General features: G+C 43.3%; 1 protein-coding gene across 3 annotated transcripts; it reads right to left on the bottom strand.

Annotated features, from left to right (window-relative positions):
* Positions 1 to 325: 325 nt before the first annotated feature.
* Mtg1 (mitochondrial ribosome-associated GTPase 1) lies at positions 326 to 17,857 on the bottom strand. Of its 3 annotated transcripts, none has more exons than XM_005402070.2 (11): positions 17,085 to 17,853; positions 16,375 to 16,439; positions 14,692 to 14,796; positions 11,637 to 11,717; positions 10,831 to 10,887; positions 10,499 to 10,589; positions 8,659 to 8,720; positions 8,083 to 8,179; positions 7,605 to 7,686; positions 1,334 to 1,446; positions 326 to 779 (listed from the first exon to the last, which is right to left on the bottom strand). In XM_005402070.2, the coding sequence occupies exons 1-11, from the start codon at positions 17,296 to 17,298 to the stop codon at positions 640 to 642; spliced, it is 1,107 nt and encodes a 368-aa protein (XP_005402127.1). In that variant the 5' UTR covers positions 17,299 to 17,853; the 3' UTR covers positions 326 to 639. The 3 variants fall into 3 exon arrangements, with proteins under 3 accessions (XP_005402127.1, XP_013358514.1, XP_005402129.1); XM_013503060.1 differs by lacking the exon at positions 17,085 to 17,853 and adding an exon at positions 16,781 to 17,005; XM_005402072.2 differs by lacking the exons at positions 326 to 779; positions 1,334 to 1,446 and adding an exon at positions 6,472 to 6,551 and having other exon boundaries at positions 17,085 to 17,857.

Below are 17,857 nucleotides of genomic sequence, written 5' to 3'. Positions count from 1 at the left end.
CTTTTTAAATTTTTTGTTGTTATTGTATTTGAGAGAGTATCTTGCTATGTAGTTCAGGCTGGCCTTGAACTCACTATGAAGCTCAGGCACACCTCAAACTCCCGGCAATCCTCCTGTCTCAGCCTCCCAAGTACTGGGATTACAGGTATGTGCCCGCCCACACACACACACACACACACACACACACACACACACACATATATTTTTGAGACAGTGTCTCGCTTTGCAGTTCAGGCTGGCCTTGAGCTCACTCTGTAGCCCAGACTGGTCTCAAGCTCACAAGGATCCTCCTGCCTCAGCCTCTCGAGTGCTGGGATTACAGGTGTGTGCCACCACGCCCAGTTCTTTAATCTTAATTTTTCAAAACTAAGATTATAGCTTTAACTCCTCTGAGACAGCACGAGGCTTTCCCTGAAAGACACTGAGCAGGCCTTCTCACAGAACCAGAACCAAGACTGCTTGGGACCCCACAGCCCTGTCCCCACAATGAGGCTGCTGTGGTGGGCAGGAGAACACAGCATGCCCTCATCTGAGTCATGATGACCCAGCACAGAACTTCTGGAAAAGGGTAGGCAGTCTCAAGCTTCAAATGTTCTGGCTGCATAATGTCTGTGGGCCACACACATACACCCAGCAAGTTCAGGGATCTGTGTCTGCAGGGAGGCAGCCTTGCAGGATGTCACGGTCCAGCATCACAGGGCCCAGCAGCCCACTGCGAAAGGTCTGGAGGAAGTCACGGGCTGCCGCAGAGTAGTTGGGCTGGATAACATTCACATCACCTAAGAACAGAAGAGTCTGATGAGAAAAGCACCTCCAAGAACATGGCCCAGCCCTAAAAGTCCCTAAAGTGTGCCTCTGTAAAGCCTGAAGTATGGACATATTCAGAAAGAAAACAGACAATCCAGGCACATCCCTGTCATCCTGTTACTCAGAAGGATGACAGTACTGGGCTACCTGGCTAGCCTGGGCAACTTACTAAGACCTTACCTAAAATTTTAAAAAATGTTAAAGGACTGAGAGTGTAGTTCAGTGGTGTAGCACTTGCCTGGCATGCACAAAGCCCTGGCTTCAATACCTAATACCTCAGAAAAAAAAAATCACATCTATTTAACACCCAGGTATGGGGAACAGAGCCATCTCACCCTCTAAACTCCGGATGGCAAGATCCTCCCTCCTAGAATCTTCCACAGCTCCCCTTCCCATCCCCAAACTCTAGACAGCCACCAGCATGCTTCCCTCCAAGTCTCCCTTCTCCCTCCCTCCTCTAGGGGTGGCCAATGAGCCTACCAGGTGATAGGGCAAGAGCCTCGTGTGGCCCAACAATATCACTCACCTGTGCCAGTGAGCACCTTCACCTTCCGCGTCTTCCCCAGCCTCACAGCTATGCTCTTCAGCACACACTCTATGTCATCACTAGCACCACTCAGGCCATAGTGCTGCACATACCTGCACACAGCCATGGGCCCAGTCAAAGTTCTGACAGGCATCATGCTGAGAAAAACTCCCACCAATACACATCCCACAGTGGCCTGCCACTCGGACTCCTGAAAGAGCCAGACTGTTTCCAAATAACCTGGTGTCCCTGCACCAAATCTCAAAAATTCTTACAGGAAGCCAGATGTACTGGTGCACACCTATAACCTCAGCACTCAGGAAGCTGAGGCACAAAGATGGCCTTGACTTGGAGGCCATCTAGGCTACCTAGTGAGACCCTATCTCAAAAAACCAGAAAAAAAAAAAGAAAAGGAATTCTTACAAGAAAGTTAGAGACTCATCACTCAACAAGGTAAAATTCAAAAAGTCTGCATCCCATCAAAAATGAACAGGCTTGAAAAGCAGGAGACCAGAACAAAAACGCAGAGCTGGATCTGATCCAAAAATGACCAGATGTTAGAATTAACAGACCCAACATCAAGTCAGTGATTAACAACCACAACTTAAGGGTTACAGAGCTGAGACATGGACAATATGCAAAAAGGTCTGAACCAAGCTTTTAGAGGCAAGAGCTCTAAGGAGCAATGAGATGAGATGATTAAACACTACAAAGACCACAGACAGACTCACACTAGGAAAGAGGAATCTCAGTGGTGCAGAAGGCCAAGGGGCCTAGCAGCTGATAACTCCAGCCTTAGGGAATGGGGGGGCGGGCAAAAGAAACACTGAAGAAATATGGCTCAAAATTAGCCAAATGTGATTTAAAAAAAAAAAAAGCGGGGCATAGTGGCGCATGACTGTAATCTCAGCACTCGGGAGGCTGAGGCAGGAGGATCCTTGGGAGTTCAAGACCAGCCTGGGCTACAAAGTGAGCTCAAGGCCAGCCTGAACTGTATAGGGAGACGCTGTCTCAAAAAAGACTCTAAAAAAACAAACAAAAAAAATGTTAACAGGTCCAGTAAAAATGTAAGGTTTTCTTATAGTTTAAATTTCCTTAAAAGATAACTGCATAAGCAAGAGATAGTACCAGTATCTCAAATTGATAAAGTATACAAAAGTAAAATGTGTGATGACAGCATCATAAAGGTCAGGAGGAGGGAAATAGGAATTGACTGCTACAAATTACCACTTCAGATATACTGTAAACCCTAAAAGCACAAGGTCACAGGTAACAAGCTAACAGAGATGAAGTAGAATCAAAAGAAATATTCAATACCAAAAAGGAAAAAAAAGAGAAGACAAAGAACAGATGGGACAACTAGAAAACAAACAGTATGATGACACAATTAAATCATCAATGATCATTTACACCATCTAAATGTCTAACATAAAAGACAAGGCTGTCAGATTAAAAAACAAGACTCAATTATATGCAGCCTGTAAGAAGAAATACAATTTAAATGTAAAGACATAAATATGTTAAAGGTAAAATTATAAAAAAGAATATACCATGTTAATAATAATCAAAAGAAGCTGGAGTGGCTGTATTATATCAAAAAGGTTACTCCCAGAGCGGAGAATATAAGGATAAGGAAAGTTTTCACAACAGCAAAAACAATGAACAATCAAGAGCACACAGCATATCCTAAATGCTTCTGCACCTAACAACGAAGTATATGAAACCGGAGCTGTGAAAATTTTAAGAAGTGGACAGATTAAGTGATAGTCGGAGATTTCAATGCCCTTCTCAAATCTTAGCAATACTGATAGAAAAAATATCAGCAAAGTACAAATGAAGAAATAAAGATTGAACACACAAATTAATATAGTATAAAAAACAGACAATAGAGATATTACTAAAGTGAAAAGCTGATTCTTTGGGGAAGCTAAATAAAATTAAACCTCTAGCCAGGCTGACCTCCTCCACCTGTAAAATGCCAAATCTGTGAAATGCCATAGCTGATATCACATCCAAGGGTAAGAGACCAGATGCTTCTGCCAAAGAGGGGGACAAGATGAGATGCCTGTCTTGTCACTTCATCCAACAGTGAGCTGGAGGTTCTAGTCAGAGCAATAAAGCAAGAAAAAGAAAGAAAAGGTATCCAACTTGACAAGGAAAAGATAAGGTTACCCTTTGCAAAAGACATGATTGTCTAGGTCAAAAATCTAATTAAACCTACAAAGAACTACAAGAACAAGTAAGTTTAGCAAGGTTGCAGGATACAAGATTAATATTTAAAAATCAACTGTATTTCTATAAACTGGCAACAAACAAAAGTGAAGTTGAGTTCGGTTCCTGGTACCGGAGAAAAACCAAAACCAAAAAAAAAAAAAAAAAAAAAAAAAAAAAAGTGAAGTTAAAAACACCACTTACAATAGCATTAAAAATGTAAGTTAAACTTTACAAAAGAAGCAAAAGACCTGAACACTGAAAATTAGAAACTAATTTGGGAGAGATACTGTGGGATACTGTCGTAAATAATGTTATATTAAATTCTCCCTCAAAGTCACTATGAATTCAATGGAATCTGCAATCCCTCAAGAAAAGAAGCAATTTGGGGAAGGGATACTAAGGATCAAGCCCAGGGCCTTACACATGCTAAGCAAAAGCTCTATCACTGAGCTACACCTCCAGCCCTAAAAGCAGGAAGTTTAACAGAAACTGAAAAAATTCATGTAAAGGCCTACTACAGCCAAAGAGCAACAAGGGGAAAAAAAAAAAAGAAAAAAAACAGAGCCACATATGCAATAATACTGATTTCCCACAAAGGTGCAAAGACAACTAATGGAGAAAAGAGTACTTAGCCCGGCATGGTGGCACCCACCTGGAATCCCAGCACTCATGAGGCTCAGGCAGGAGGATTGCCATGAGTTCGAACTCAGCCTGGCATACATAGTAAGTTCAAGACCAGATGGGACTATACAACAAGACTCTACCTCAAAAGAAAAAGAAAAGACTATTCAAACAATGTTTCTTGAAGACCTAGAATAGCAAGGCAATTCTGGGTAAGAAAGGCAAAGCAGGGGCATCACAATCCCTAATTTGAAACTATACTACAAAGCTATTATGATAAAAACAACATGGTACTAGCAAAAAACAGACTGAATGATCAATGGAATAGATTAGATGATGCAGAAACAACTCCAGACATACTCAACTATCTTATTTTTGACGAATGAGCCAAATACCTTCACTGCAAGAAAGACAGTTTTTTTAATAAAGGATGCTGGAAAAACTGGCTTTCCACATGTCAAAGATTAAACTAGACCTGTATCTTTCACCATGCACTAAACTAAAATCAAAATGGATCAAAGATATAAATATTAAAACAGAAATGCTAAATCTAGAATAGGAAGAACTCTTGAAGACATTGGTGTAGGCAAAGACTTTATGAACAAAACTCCAATTACACAGGAACTATCACACATAATCACAACTGGGATCTCATCTCATTAAAAAGCTTTTGTACAGGAAGAAAAACCACCAACAGAGTGAAGAGACAACCTACAGTGTGGTAAAAAAATTTGCCAGCTGTTCCATAGACACAGGATCACTATCTAGAATATATTTAAAAAAAAAAAAAAAAACTCAAAAAAAAAACACAAACCCCCCCCCCCCCGCACCAAATTTAAAGACCCATTCCAAACAATGGGCATCTGAAATGAATACACACTTCTCAGTAAAGAAGTACAAACAGCAAATTAATATGTGAAAAACTGTTCAATAACACTGGTCATTCAAGAGATGCAAATTAAAACAACGCTGACACATTATCTCATTCTAGAAAGAATGGCTATTGTCAAGATATCAACCAGTAACAAGTGCTAGCAGGACTGTGGGGAAAAAGGACCCCTTCTCCACTATTGGTGAGAATATAGACTAGTGGAACCACTGTGGAAATCAGTGTGGAGATCCCCAAAAAAACTAAAACTAGAGGTTCCATTTGACCCAGCTATTCCCCTTCTTGGTATCTTCCTGAAAGAATTAAAAGCATGATATCACACTGATACATGCACAAACTTTATAGCAGCACAGTCTGTAATAACTAAATCTTGGAAACAACTTAAATACCCATCAATCAATGAATGGATAAAGAACGTGTGGTTTTTTTTAATACAATGGAGTACTACTCTGTTATAAAGAAGGCTAAACTTGAGTCATTTTTTAGGTAAATGGATAAACTTTGAGAGCATATTCTTGCCGAGTGTGGTAGCACACGCCTACAATCCCAGCACTCGGGAGGCTGAGGCAGGAGGAACATTGCTAGTTTGAGATCAGCCTGGGCTACAAAGTAAACTCAAGGCCAGCCTGAACTGCATAGCAAGAAAGATCCTATTCTTAAGTGAAATAAACTGGACACACATATGTAAATACTACACTCTCTGGTGTGAGAAACTAAAAGTGTAAATAAGGACAAAACTGTATAATAGGTATTGTGAAATAGGAAGAAAATGTTCAAATAGGCAGGGGAACTAGAGAGGGGGAAAGGGGAAAGGAAGGGAAAAGAAAAAACATGAGAAAAGAAGGAAAAAATAGAAACAAAGCTTTTGTAAATAGGGAGAGGAAGGGGTTGAATGGAGGGTAGGGGGATGGGGAAAAAAGAAACAAGATATAGCATATACAGATACAAATTCCCTATGATGAATGTGATCATTAAGAATAACTAAAATGTACCAATAAACTAAGTTAATTTAAAAAAATGAAATATTTTTTAAAAATGTTTCTTGAACAACTGGTTATCTGTGTACAAAAATACAACTTCACAGTTTGTACTACATACAAAAAGCATATATATGCATATCAAAACAGGATTGCATACCTAAGTGCAAATCTGAAGTACAGTACCAGTTCTCATGAAGAAAACAAAAGAGAAAACTTCATGACCTTGGTTTAAGCAAATTTTTAGATATGACAACAGCACTACTCTTGTTACTAAGCTGAAGTTTACAAAAACTAAGAATATCTGTTCTTTGACTGACAGACAATATTAAGAGAAAAAAAAGACAAGACACAGATTCAGAGAAAACATTTCCAAACTTTTATTTCTTCAGGACTTGCATCCAGAATATATAAAGAATTCTTAGAACTTATAATTCAGAAAAAAGGGGCTAGAGATGTAGCTCAGTGGTAGGGAGTATGCTTAGCACAGTGAGCTCCACAGGTACAATCCCTACCACTAAAAGCAAAATTAAAAAAGAAAATAAAATTAGATAAAAGAAACAACTAGGTCTTGAAAAATAGAAACAAAGATTTGAAAAGATATTTTCCCAGAGAAAATAGGTACGCATGAACAGAGGCTCAACATCATTTGTCATACAACACTCCCAACACCTGTTAGGCTAAATTTAGACCTGTCACACTAAGTGTTGATGAGGACATAAGAGAAACCAGAACTTTTTTTTTTTTGAGACAGGGTCTTGCTATGTAGTTCAGACTGGCACTGAACTCACTATGTAGCCCATGCAGACCTTGAACTCACAATATCCTGCTTTAACTTCCCGAGTGCTGGGTTTACAGACATGCACCACCACACCCAGCTGAGAAACCAGAATGCTCATTCCCTGATAGTTGATATATGAAACAGTACAACTACTTTGGAAAACCGTTCAGCAGTTTCTTAAAAAGTTAAAACATATACCTACTCCATGTCCCAGCTATTACTCTCTTAAAAAGAAATATAAGTTCATGTCACATAAAGACTTGTACATGAATTATTCCCAGAAGCTTTATTTTTAGTACTACCCAAAGTCTGCAAACAACTCACTGTCCACCCACAGGTAAAAGGATTAATAAACTGTAGTATTTCTAAACAATGAACTACTACACAGCTATGACAAGGAATAAGCCACCAATACACACGGCAACATGGATGAATCTCACTCACAATCACACTCGGAGAAAAGCTAGATGAGAGGATACATACTGTACAATTCCTCTGATACAAAATTCTAGAAAATGAAAACATCTAGTGACATCTCAGATAGCTGCCTGAGCACAAGGAGGAACAGGAAAAGGCAAATATAAGCACAGGAGACGAGGTGATGGAAATGCACATTTCCATCTTGATTGGGAGTCTCAGATGCATTCACTGTCAAACACAGTAAATGATATGCTTTTTGTAGCATACAGATTATCATATGTTTATAATACCTTAATGCTCTATTTATCAAGCCATACTTGACTAGGACAAATGAGCAGTAGGTGCCCACCCACACTCACAGCCACTCACCTAAACATCTGGTGCCGGTTGAGAATGTAGAGAAGGTAGTCGGCCATGGTCTCCTCCCCAATCAAGTGATCCAGCACTGTTCCTAGAAGATAGGCAGCAGAGCTGAGCACATGAGACAGTGACCATCTGCACCCCTGCCAAGCTTGCACCCTCGCAGTCTGGGCCCAAAAACAACCTCACTGCTAAGGAGACTCCCTAAAGGGTAGCACTAGCCTGGTTTTCCTCCTATCTGGCACGTGCCTTGACCGTGCAGCCTGATCTTTCTGCCCAAGTCTGTAGGTATGGAAGCAAATGCCATTTTTACAGGGCAGGGCTAGACCAGCATGTACACACTGAGAGCCATTCTAGCACCTCATGAAGCTTTGAGAAGTATCAGAGGAAAGGTAGTAACAATTCTGATCTGCCTAAGGACCACACCTAGCTCAGTAGTGGAGCCCTAAAGGTAGCATGAGGGGCACCCACCCCAGCCACAGCTCACCACACAGGGCCAGCTTCAAGCCTGTCTCCACACTTCCAATCTGAGGAGCCAGCACCCCAGGGGTGTCCAACAGGAACATCAGTGGCCGCTCAGATACCTGTGCAAGCAGAGGACACTAGCAGATACTGACAGCAGCTCCCACCCAGCTGGGCCCAGTGCACCTCCTCACACCAGGCTTCTAGCTGAATGAGGGCCCTCCCCAGAGGCTCTAAGGCAGCCACTGCAAACAAACCTCCCAAAAGGTTATCATTTTCACCAAGCACTAGTACTGCTACAGGATTTAGTTTGCACTTAATTTGGAAGCTAAAGAAAAGCACCAGTTCCTCCAGAGAACTAAAGGGAAAATGTGGAAAGTGGACTCCATTCAACTCTGTCTGACCCTTACCCTGGCTTATGAAGGGAACATGGCTGCCTTCCCCACAGGTTTGTGTAAGGACAGTGCTGGCATGGGATCACCAGTGGAGAGACAGCAAGGATGGCTGGAAGCAGGGGCCAATAAGGGGAGTTCAGCAATGCCAGGCATGGAGCTTGCACACCTCTAGGTAGTGCGCCAGACATGGCCACTGAGGACCCTACCTGAATTCTGGATGTCACAGCTCTGGTGATCCCAGGTTCACCACCCACTCTGGCAGCTTTTCCTGCAGGACAGAAAGAGACCATCAAATGTTCATTAACACATAGCTATGGAACACAGAATGAAACATACATGTCTGACTAACACATCTGGCAAATGGAATAGAAACTCCAAAGACTGTCGTCATCATCCTATGCTCAGCCACAAACAGCTCAGAGCAAGGGCACTTTTGAAAAACTCAGGCACAGAGGCCAGGAGGCTCAACAAACGGCCAAGCCTCACTCAAGCCTCCTCCAAGACTCAAGCCTCCAGTCTGAGTCCCCCCGCTCCTGGACTCATCTGCCTCCCAGCACTGCTCACAACAGGCCTGACCAGCAGGGTCTGGGTCTGAATGTTGCAGCTACTCAGTGAGGGACCCAGCTCAAGGCATGAGCCAAGGAGACTGCCCAAACCAACTCAAGAGTAAAAAGACAGAAGAGTCTGTCACAGATGAACAACATACAGTACAGATGCATAGAGGAGTGTGACTCAGCCGTAAAAAGGAGGTAATCCTGCCGAGAATATAGCTCAGTGGTACAGCACCTGCCTGGCACGCACGAGGTCATGAGTCTGATTCCCAGTACAAAAAAAAGGCGGGGCGGGGGGGGGGGCAGGTAATCCCGGCACAGCTCCAACATGGATGAACCTGAGGACACTGCCCAGTGTCAAAGCCAAACACAAAATGACAAGTATGATACAATTCCACTAACTGACAGTGTCAGAGTGGCCAAATTCAAACAAAGTAGAATGGGGGTTGCCAGGGACTGGAGGAAGAAACAGGATTGCTGTCTACACTCAACAGAGTTATACTCTGAGGTAATGAAAAAGTCTAGGAACAAACGGTGGGGATGGTTGTACATCATGAATGCACTTAAGGCCACTAAACTTAAAAAATGTTGGGGTGTAGTTCAATGGCAGAGCACTTGCCTAGCATGCACCAAGTTCTTGGTTGGATCCCCAGCATTGTATTAAAAAAAAAAAAAATGATTCTGGTAAAGGAAAATAACACTTAAAAAATTGGGCTGGGGATTTAGCTCAGTGGCATAAGCACCTGCCTGGCAAGCGCAAGGTTGGGAGTTCAATCCCTGGTACCACAAAAAAAAAAAAAAAAAAATAGATGACTAAGCTGAGCATGGTGACACACACCTATAATCCCAGCATTCTGGGAGTCTAACGCAGAAGGATCCTAAATTCAAGCTCAGCCTCGGCAACTTAGCAAATCATAAAGGAAAAAAATATTAAAGGGCTGAATGCTCAGTGCAAAGTCCCTGGGCTCAATCTCCAACACCATTAAAAAAAATAAAGAAAAAAGCAAGATAACTATAACACCAAAAATAATGGTTCAACATGATTTAAAGGCATGGTGGTACACACCTGTAATCCTAGCTTTCGGGAGGCTGAGGCAGGAGAATCACCTCAAGTTCAAGGCCAGCCTGGGCTACATCATGAGTTCAAGGCCAGCCTGAAGACTTTGTCTCAAAATAAGTTTTAAAAAGAGCTGAGAATGTGGACTCAGTGGAAAAGCACAAATCTAGCATGTGCAAGGCCTTGGATTCAATTCCTAGTACCACAAAAAAAAAAAGAAAACGAAAAAAGGAGAAAGAAGATGAGAAAGAGAAGAAGGAAGGAAACAAAATATAAAAGGAATGACTGTCTAGCACACATAGACCTCAGTCATACCATTAACTGTCCTTCTGACAGAAAAGAACATGAGATATAAAAGGACTATGTGAGAGCAAGAGGGCTGACCATGCTCCTCAGTTCTGGGAAGAGTGGAGCTCAGCAGTCCAGCTGCAAGAATACCTGTCTTAAGGTGCTGTCTCCTTAGAGAGTTGATGAGGGAGGACTTGCCCACATTGGGGACGCCAATCACCATGATACAGTACTCCATGTTCTGCCAAGACAAGAAAAGAGTCTCAAAGCCACAGCCAGGGAAAGGGGACATCAGGGCAGAGGTTCTGCCAATTGATGGGACTAGCCCAGTCCTTCTCACAGAAAAAACTGAGGACAAAGGCTGAGCTTTCCTCCTGGGCCACAGCACCTGTCCCCTGCACTCTGGAAATCTTGGAAGAGTCAACTGGACAGATAGGTGACTTCAAACACCCACCACCCCGCTCTGGGCCCTACCAACCAACCTCCGCTCGGTGGTAGCGATAGCTGCTCCCAATTAGTTCAGTGATCTTCGGGATGATCTGCAACAAACCAGCCACACATTCTAGTCTAATGACCTCTCACCAACCCACTTCATGCCACCTCCAAATATCAGGTTCAAGGACTGTCTCCCTTTCCACTCATCAGTTAAAGAGAACAAAGACCTCACAGACTCCACTCATCAGCTAATACAGAAGCATGGCTCTTCCATAATTTCTGAAGGCAGTGTACTTCAATATCCTGTCCAAGTGAACTGCAGCTGGCCCAAGCTTGCCCATCCTCATTCCACCATGAGCAAGCAAGATGGCGCCTCTGGGGTGCTTTCGAGATAGCTCTGATTTGTAACTACTACAAAAACATGTATCAACCCATAAAGTCCTACCAAATACACCTGGAAATAGCTGGGCGCACACTTATAATCCCAGCATTCAGGAGGTAAAGGCAGGAATGCCTGAGTTCAAGGCCAGCCTGGACTATGTAGTGAGTTCAAGGCCAGCCTGAACTGCATAGTAAGACCTTGTCTTAAAACGAAAAAAAAAAAAAAAAAATACAATGAGAAAAATAAGTTAATGGACTGTCTAAAAGGTTCTTACAACTTATCACTCCAGAATGATTTTGTGCTCCTTCAAAAATCATCTCAGGCTGTGAACATCAAGCACAGGAAACAGCTTAATTCAGATGACCCTGTATCCCTGAGCAACAGAAGCCAATCCTATGACCTTCTCCAAAACTTTGCTTACTGTAAAACAATTTAAGCAGAAACATCATATGTAAACAGAAAAAGACCTACCTGCTTGATGTTTTCATCCTTTACACAGTTGGTAAAAATGATATTTTTTAGGCCTTCTCCTTCTAAGTGCTGCATAATTTTCTGAAAAACACATCCCCCTTTAAAATACTAAATGAAAATACAAATGGTATGAAATAATAAACATTGAAAATATGAGCTCAAAGAAACACTCTGCCAGAAGCATTCATCTGCTCAAAACCAGCAGAGCCCAGACAATGGGGACTCAAGCCTTTGAGGGCAGCCTAGCACCTCAATGGCCCCAGAGAGAACAAGAAGGAAGAACTTCAGGGCAGGCACATAACAGGGATGTAGAGGCTTCTTTTGTTAAAAGGCACTGAGACTTCACCTGGGTCTGCAGATGTTCAATGGTAACTAAAACCAGGATAAAAGCTTGGCATCTCTGACTTTATTTTGTATCTGTCTCCTCTGCTATTAAAGTTTGAGTCAGATTCCTGCTGAGTGACACATATGCATGGGTGTAGTAATCACTGAAGGAACATCTGCCTAATAACTGGCAATGCATGGTTGATGAGTGTTTAATTCACCTAACTTCTCCCGTGGAGACCCACCAGGTTGACAAAGCTAGTATTGAGGTTGATCTTTTTTGTTTGTTTTTGTTTTTTGCGGTACCAGGGATGGAACTCACGACCTTGTGCTTGCCAGGCTGGTGCTTATGCCACTGAGCTATATCCCCAGCCCCCAAAGCTAGTATTGAAAGAACAGAAAAAAATCAATCACTGATCAGACTTAGGTCTCAACTAGTAAAAGCAACTGAAAGTGTTTGTGATGATAATTAACTACAACTGTAAATGCAGTGAAAACCAAAAACATCTTGTTTGAGAGGCCTGCATCACCCTCAATAGCCAGAGGGTTTTAAAAGGGAAATGCCTTCACCATCCTCCTGACAAACAACTCTGGTATTTAAAAAAGTTTCCTGAAAACCTGTGGTGGAGTCTAGTGATTAGGATTTACGTAACTAGAACATGCCTTAGTCAGTTATGAAAACCTGAAGGTATTATTCCTGCTAAACAGAAATTTCCTCAGCATTAACAACTTTGAAAATATGACTTGAATTCAAAGACTTTAATATCTCTTTGCAAAGGACTTCTAACAGCAGGGCAAGAAAAACAAACACAATCCTTGTGGGAAAATACCCAGAAGGGGAATAGCTGGGTGGAATCGACCTCTAATCCTGGGTTGGTTTTTTGCGGGGGGGTGGGGGGCTACCAGGAATCGAACTCATGAGTTCACGCTTGCCAGGCAGGTGCTGTGCCACTGAGCTAAATCCCTGGCCATAATCCTAGTTTTTTGAGGAATCTCCAGGACTAGAGGTCCCATTTGACCCAGCTACTCACCTTCTGGGGTATTTTTCCAGAAGAACTGAAAACATCATACCACAGCAGTGTATGTGCACCCATGTTTATAGCAGCACAATTTGTCATATCTAAATCATGGAAAAAACCCAAATGCCCATCAACAGAGGAAGGGATAAAAAAGATATGGTTTTTTATACAATGGAGTATTACTCAGCTATAAAGAAAGATAAACTCGAGGCTTTTATAGGTAAATGGATGCAACTTGACACCATACTCATAAGTGAACTATTTCAGATCTGCAAGTGTAAACATCATATTGTCTCCCTAGTGTAAGAAACTGAAAGAGTAAACAAAATCCAAAAAGTACAATAGATATTGTGAAAGAAAAAGAAACTGCTCAAAAGGAAAGAACTGAGATGAGGGAAAGGAGAAAGGAAGGAAGGAAGGAAGGAAGGAAGGAAGGAAGGAAGGAAGGAAGGAAGGAAGGGAAAGAGAGAGAAAGAGAGAGAGAGAGGAAAGAAAGAAAAAGAAAGAAAGAAAGAAAGAAAGAAAAAAGAGGGAGGGATAAAAAAATATATACACACAAGATAGCTAAGACTCATACTATTAATTTCTATTGGTTTGTTGAAAGGAACAGTTATGGCTTAATTTTTTTAAATTTTTTTTTACTCATTTTACATGCTTATATCTGGTAATCTGAACAACTACTTTGCCACTCTTTTTATTTTTTGGTACCAGGAATCAAACTCATGACCTCACGCTTGCCAGGCAGGCGCTTGCACCACTGAGCTATATCCCTGGCCCCTTGAACAACTACTTTGAAGGTAACAATATGCAATATAACAACCTTTATTCATTTGCTATCATCTTGTTTTGAATTGTTTGTCCATTTTTTTTTTATTTCTATTTTTTTTTTTTTTTTTTTTGGTTTTTCTCCGGTACCGGGAACCAAACTCACGACCTTGCACTTGCCAGGCAGGCGCTTTGCCGCTGAGCTAAATCCCCAGCACCCTATTTTTATTCTCTTTAAAAGAAAAAAAAAAGATAACAGCTCAAATAATATTTCCAGATTTTACATTTCTTTTATCTTTGGGCCACATGGAAAATACTCTCCTGCAAGTCATCTGTGCCTGATTCCTGATTCTGCCTGACTCTGGTGAAACCCTTTAGCTATGTTGGGTCTTTCTCAAACCCAACCCTTCCACTCCGGATCAATAGGCAGCCACCAGGTGAAAACATGGGGTCAAGCTGGCAAGTGTGGACACCAGGGGATCTGCAACCATCACAGAGGACCTCCAGGCCAGACCAGTGCTGTCTGGGGCTGAAGCACTAGTTTTATGCACCTGTTCAAACTCAAACTAATTAAAGTTACGTAAATGTGAAAGCCAGTTCCTCAGATGCAGAGGCCACGTGTGACCAGAGGCCACCATGTGAACAAAGTATCAATCATCTGGGAAAGGGCAATGCACAGCATGGCTGTAGCATCACTCAGGCTCCAGTGGCACAATGGCCACTTTTCACAGGAGATGTGACCATTTTAAGCATTTGTGTCACAAGTTAATGTTCATGGAAAGCATGCCATGGTGAAACCAGGAAAGACTACTCCTGCAAACCAAGAGTCATTTCTGAAGCAGAGGAGGAGTTAATATGGTGGCTAGGGGAGTTAATACAGTGCAACTCTCTGTCAGCAACTCCTGCTGTACTACTTACTATAGGCATCTGTAAGAGAAAGCCCTTACCTGCTGCTCTGTGAGATCTGCCAAGTCCATCTTGTTGAGGACAAGCAAGTGAGGCTTCAGTCCAAGAGTCTCCTGAAACAGAGGATTTCGACCTGAAAGTGGGATGTGGCAACATTAAGGCAAAATTCCTCCAAAACTTATTTTGACTTTGTCTACCTCGGTCAGGAGCTGAGGAAAAGAGGACGCCCCATCTCAAAGTAAAAGTAACCAGCCCACCCCACCTTCCCATCCCAAAAGCTACAAGGTTGACCCAGATCCTGCCCTTCCAGTTAGGGAAAGGCTGCACCTTCTCTCACTGCCAGGCCAGGCAGTCAAGCACAGTGGCTGTTACATGGCTTACCAAACAGGAATGATGGCACTGAGAACAAAATCAAAGTTCAGAGAAGGGTTTTATAACTAAGTCACTAGTTACCAAGATACAGAAGTTTTAAATGAACTCTATGCTCATTTAAGAAAGTGACTCCAATAAAGTTCTAACTAGAACATCTTAAACTACTATTCACCAAGACCTCTAAGACCACTAAGGACTCTTGGATGCCCATCACTGGAGGCCCAGCAGCCGCATCTACAGTTAGGGAAGTCATTTTTCCCCATGGAACCCCTCACAGAAGATGCTGCCTCCTTACTTCCATCCTCAACAAGTGGTCCCAGGACTGAATGTTGTTTCCCACTTCACATGACACTGACATACCAGGAAGGGGCTTATCTTCACCTCCTGAGCTCTCAGCCCTCCTCATTCTATGAGGTCCCAAAACATGCCCAGTTTAGGCACCCAATTAGGTCATAATCTCCCACCAAAAGGTAACTTCTCTCAGAGATAACAAATGAGGATGTATAAGAAATCTATAAGCCTTCAGATTTGTCTCCTGGCATGTTAAAGAGGCCTCTAACCAGCACAGGGTCCTCTTCCTGCCTAGACATGGCAGGACAGAATGTTCCTGAAACCAAAGGAGAAAATTTTTCTTATCACATGCTAAATAAGATCTTGTTTTGATAATCAAGTCATAAAACGAGTGTGGTAGTACATGCCTATAATCCCAGCACTCAAGAGGCTGAGGCAGGAAGATCGCCAAGAGTTCAAGGGCAGACTAGACTACATAGTGAGTGCAGCCCAGCTTGAACTACATAGCAAGACCTTGTCTCAAAAAATAACAATCAGTCATATAATTGCCATCAAAAACTTCTGACCAACATGAGACGTCAAATCAATACATCTTTAAGGTGTATTGAAAATAAACTCTCAGCAACATTTCAATGTTAAAATTCCAACAAGCATTTTAAAATGATCCCTCATCCTGTACTATTTCCAGATTCCTGGCAGTGGAAGGGCAGGAACATTTAATCTTGGGTTTCATATCGTGAGACTCCTATTCCTGGACCACACTAGACAGCATGGGGAAGCCAGAAAGAGGCTGAGGCAAACGATGTATCAATGGGTTGTGTTAAAAAAAAAAAAAAAAAAAAACACCTGGCCTAGACTCCATGCCAGATTTTGCTTAAGTGTTTAAAAGTCTCCCTGGTAATTCTAAGGTGTAATAAGGACTGCAAACCACCGATTTAACACGTTAGGTTGCTAGCTAGCCACTGTAAGCAGCTGACTGGACCTAGACCAGGAATGTTTCCTGCTGGCTCCTATACAGTCTGTTTTAGGAAGGAGGCTCCTTCTACACCATGAAAGGATATCCGGGAGTCATGGACCTCGATGATACAGTCCACCAACTTCAGCCTACTCTGCATCTTCTTCAGCCCTGGAAAACAGGAGAGGGGCACTAAGGGGCCAGCCCACAACTTTTCAGAAGGGCAGATTGAATTTGAACACCAGAAGCAACCTAAAATGCATATGATATGACTGAAACACACTTAAGCGTTGTCCAAGGGACATCAGCATACTAAGTCAGGTCCTGACATGATCGTTGGTGGATGACCCTGAGCAACACTCCATTTCTGTGGCACTTGGGTCTTGCCCTTGGCTATGAACAGATTAGGCCCTTGATATTGTGGGAACATAAGTATCAACCTCCTCCCCTCACCAGGGACATACAAAAGTTCTAAGGCTGCAGCTGGCCCAACCCCTGGACCCCCACCGAACCTGGCCTGGGGTGGTAGCGATTGGATGCCCAGGGCCGCACCATGCTAGCTGTCCTCAGGGCCAAATGAGGACGTATAATCAACAGGAAACCCCAAATATGCTGAGGCAGGCGGAAAGACGGATTAGAGAAGTCTAAAGGCGTTGGGACGACCCTACGACTTGATGGCGGCCTCCATCGCTCCCTGCCTCGGGACAGTAGTAAGGACACGCAGCACCGGAGGCTGTGGACACGGCGGGGGAGGCCGCGCAGGGAGGACCACGGGGACGGGACGGGGGCCGGACCGCGCCTCCCGCCAGACCTCACCCTTGGCCATGTGGCCCGGGAACCACCGCGCCACGTCGCGGCCATGTAGGGGAAAGCACTGGCGCCAGGTGGCCACAGAAGCGCAAAAGGCGCGCGGAAACAGCCGCATGGCGCCGCGTCCCGGAAGCACTGTGCGGCGCAGGCTCGTTGAGACTTGCGATTCGTCCCCTGGGTTCGGCGCTCCGCAATTGCGTGCGCAGCTGCGCATGCGCATAACGTCGTCCCCGGCGTGGGGCGGAGACTGGGTAGGCGGTACCTGTGCGGGCAGGGCGGGGCGAGAGCCAACTCGGACCTGTGAGTCAGACCCTTCTCAGGGTTCGGAGGTTTTATGGCGGTTTGAAAAAAAATTCGGAGATTTGTCAACATTCATTAATTCCTAGGTCTTAAAATTCCTGGGTGGGGATGTAGCTTAGTAGTGTAACACTTTACTGTCCTACGCCATTCAGACCTTCTCCTCCTCCTCCCACACAGGGAGCAGCCTGGGGCTGTCTCTTTAGAAACATATGTCTCCCAGCCTCCCAAAGGAACATGATAAAACTCCAAATGTCAACAATAAAGACCTTTTGCCCTAGATGGAAGCTGAACTCTTAATAGTTCGACTATCATAAATTACAACTAAACCCTGTGGGATTCTCCCACATATCAGGAGGTACTCCATTCCTGGTGACCAGGCTGGTGACAAGCCGAAAGCATGCTACAGATCTCCGGTAGATGCCATCAACTTTTATGGGGAGAGGCTGGAAGGTGGGTTGGATGAGTACACAGCAGGCCCT

Source organism: Chinchilla lanigera, unplaced genomic scaffold (genome assembly GCF_000276665.1).
Source record: "Chinchilla lanigera isolate Chin_1 unplaced genomic scaffold, ChiLan1.0 scaffold00076, whole genome shotgun sequence".
NCBI lineage: Eukaryota > Metazoa > Chordata > Mammalia > Rodentia > Chinchillidae > Chinchilla > Chinchilla lanigera.
The sequence above is the reverse complement of the archived record's forward strand: the minus strand, read 5'-3'. Positions and strand labels throughout refer to the sequence as shown.

Excerpts from the sequence above, each read along its gene's own strand:
- Mtg1 (XM_005402070.2), bottom strand. The coding sequence starts at position 17,298 with ATGCGCATGCGCAGCTGCGCACGCAATTGCGGAGCGCCGAACCCAGGG. Across the intron at positions 10,888-11,636 it reads AGGATGAAAACATCAAGCAG|ATCATCCCGAAGATCACTGA; the intron begins GTAGGTCTTTTT and ends GGTTTGTTGCAG. Across the intron at positions 780-1,333 it reads GAAGGTGCTCACTGGCACAG|GTGATGTGAATGTTATCCAG; the intron begins GTGAGTGATATT and ends TTCTGTTCTTAG.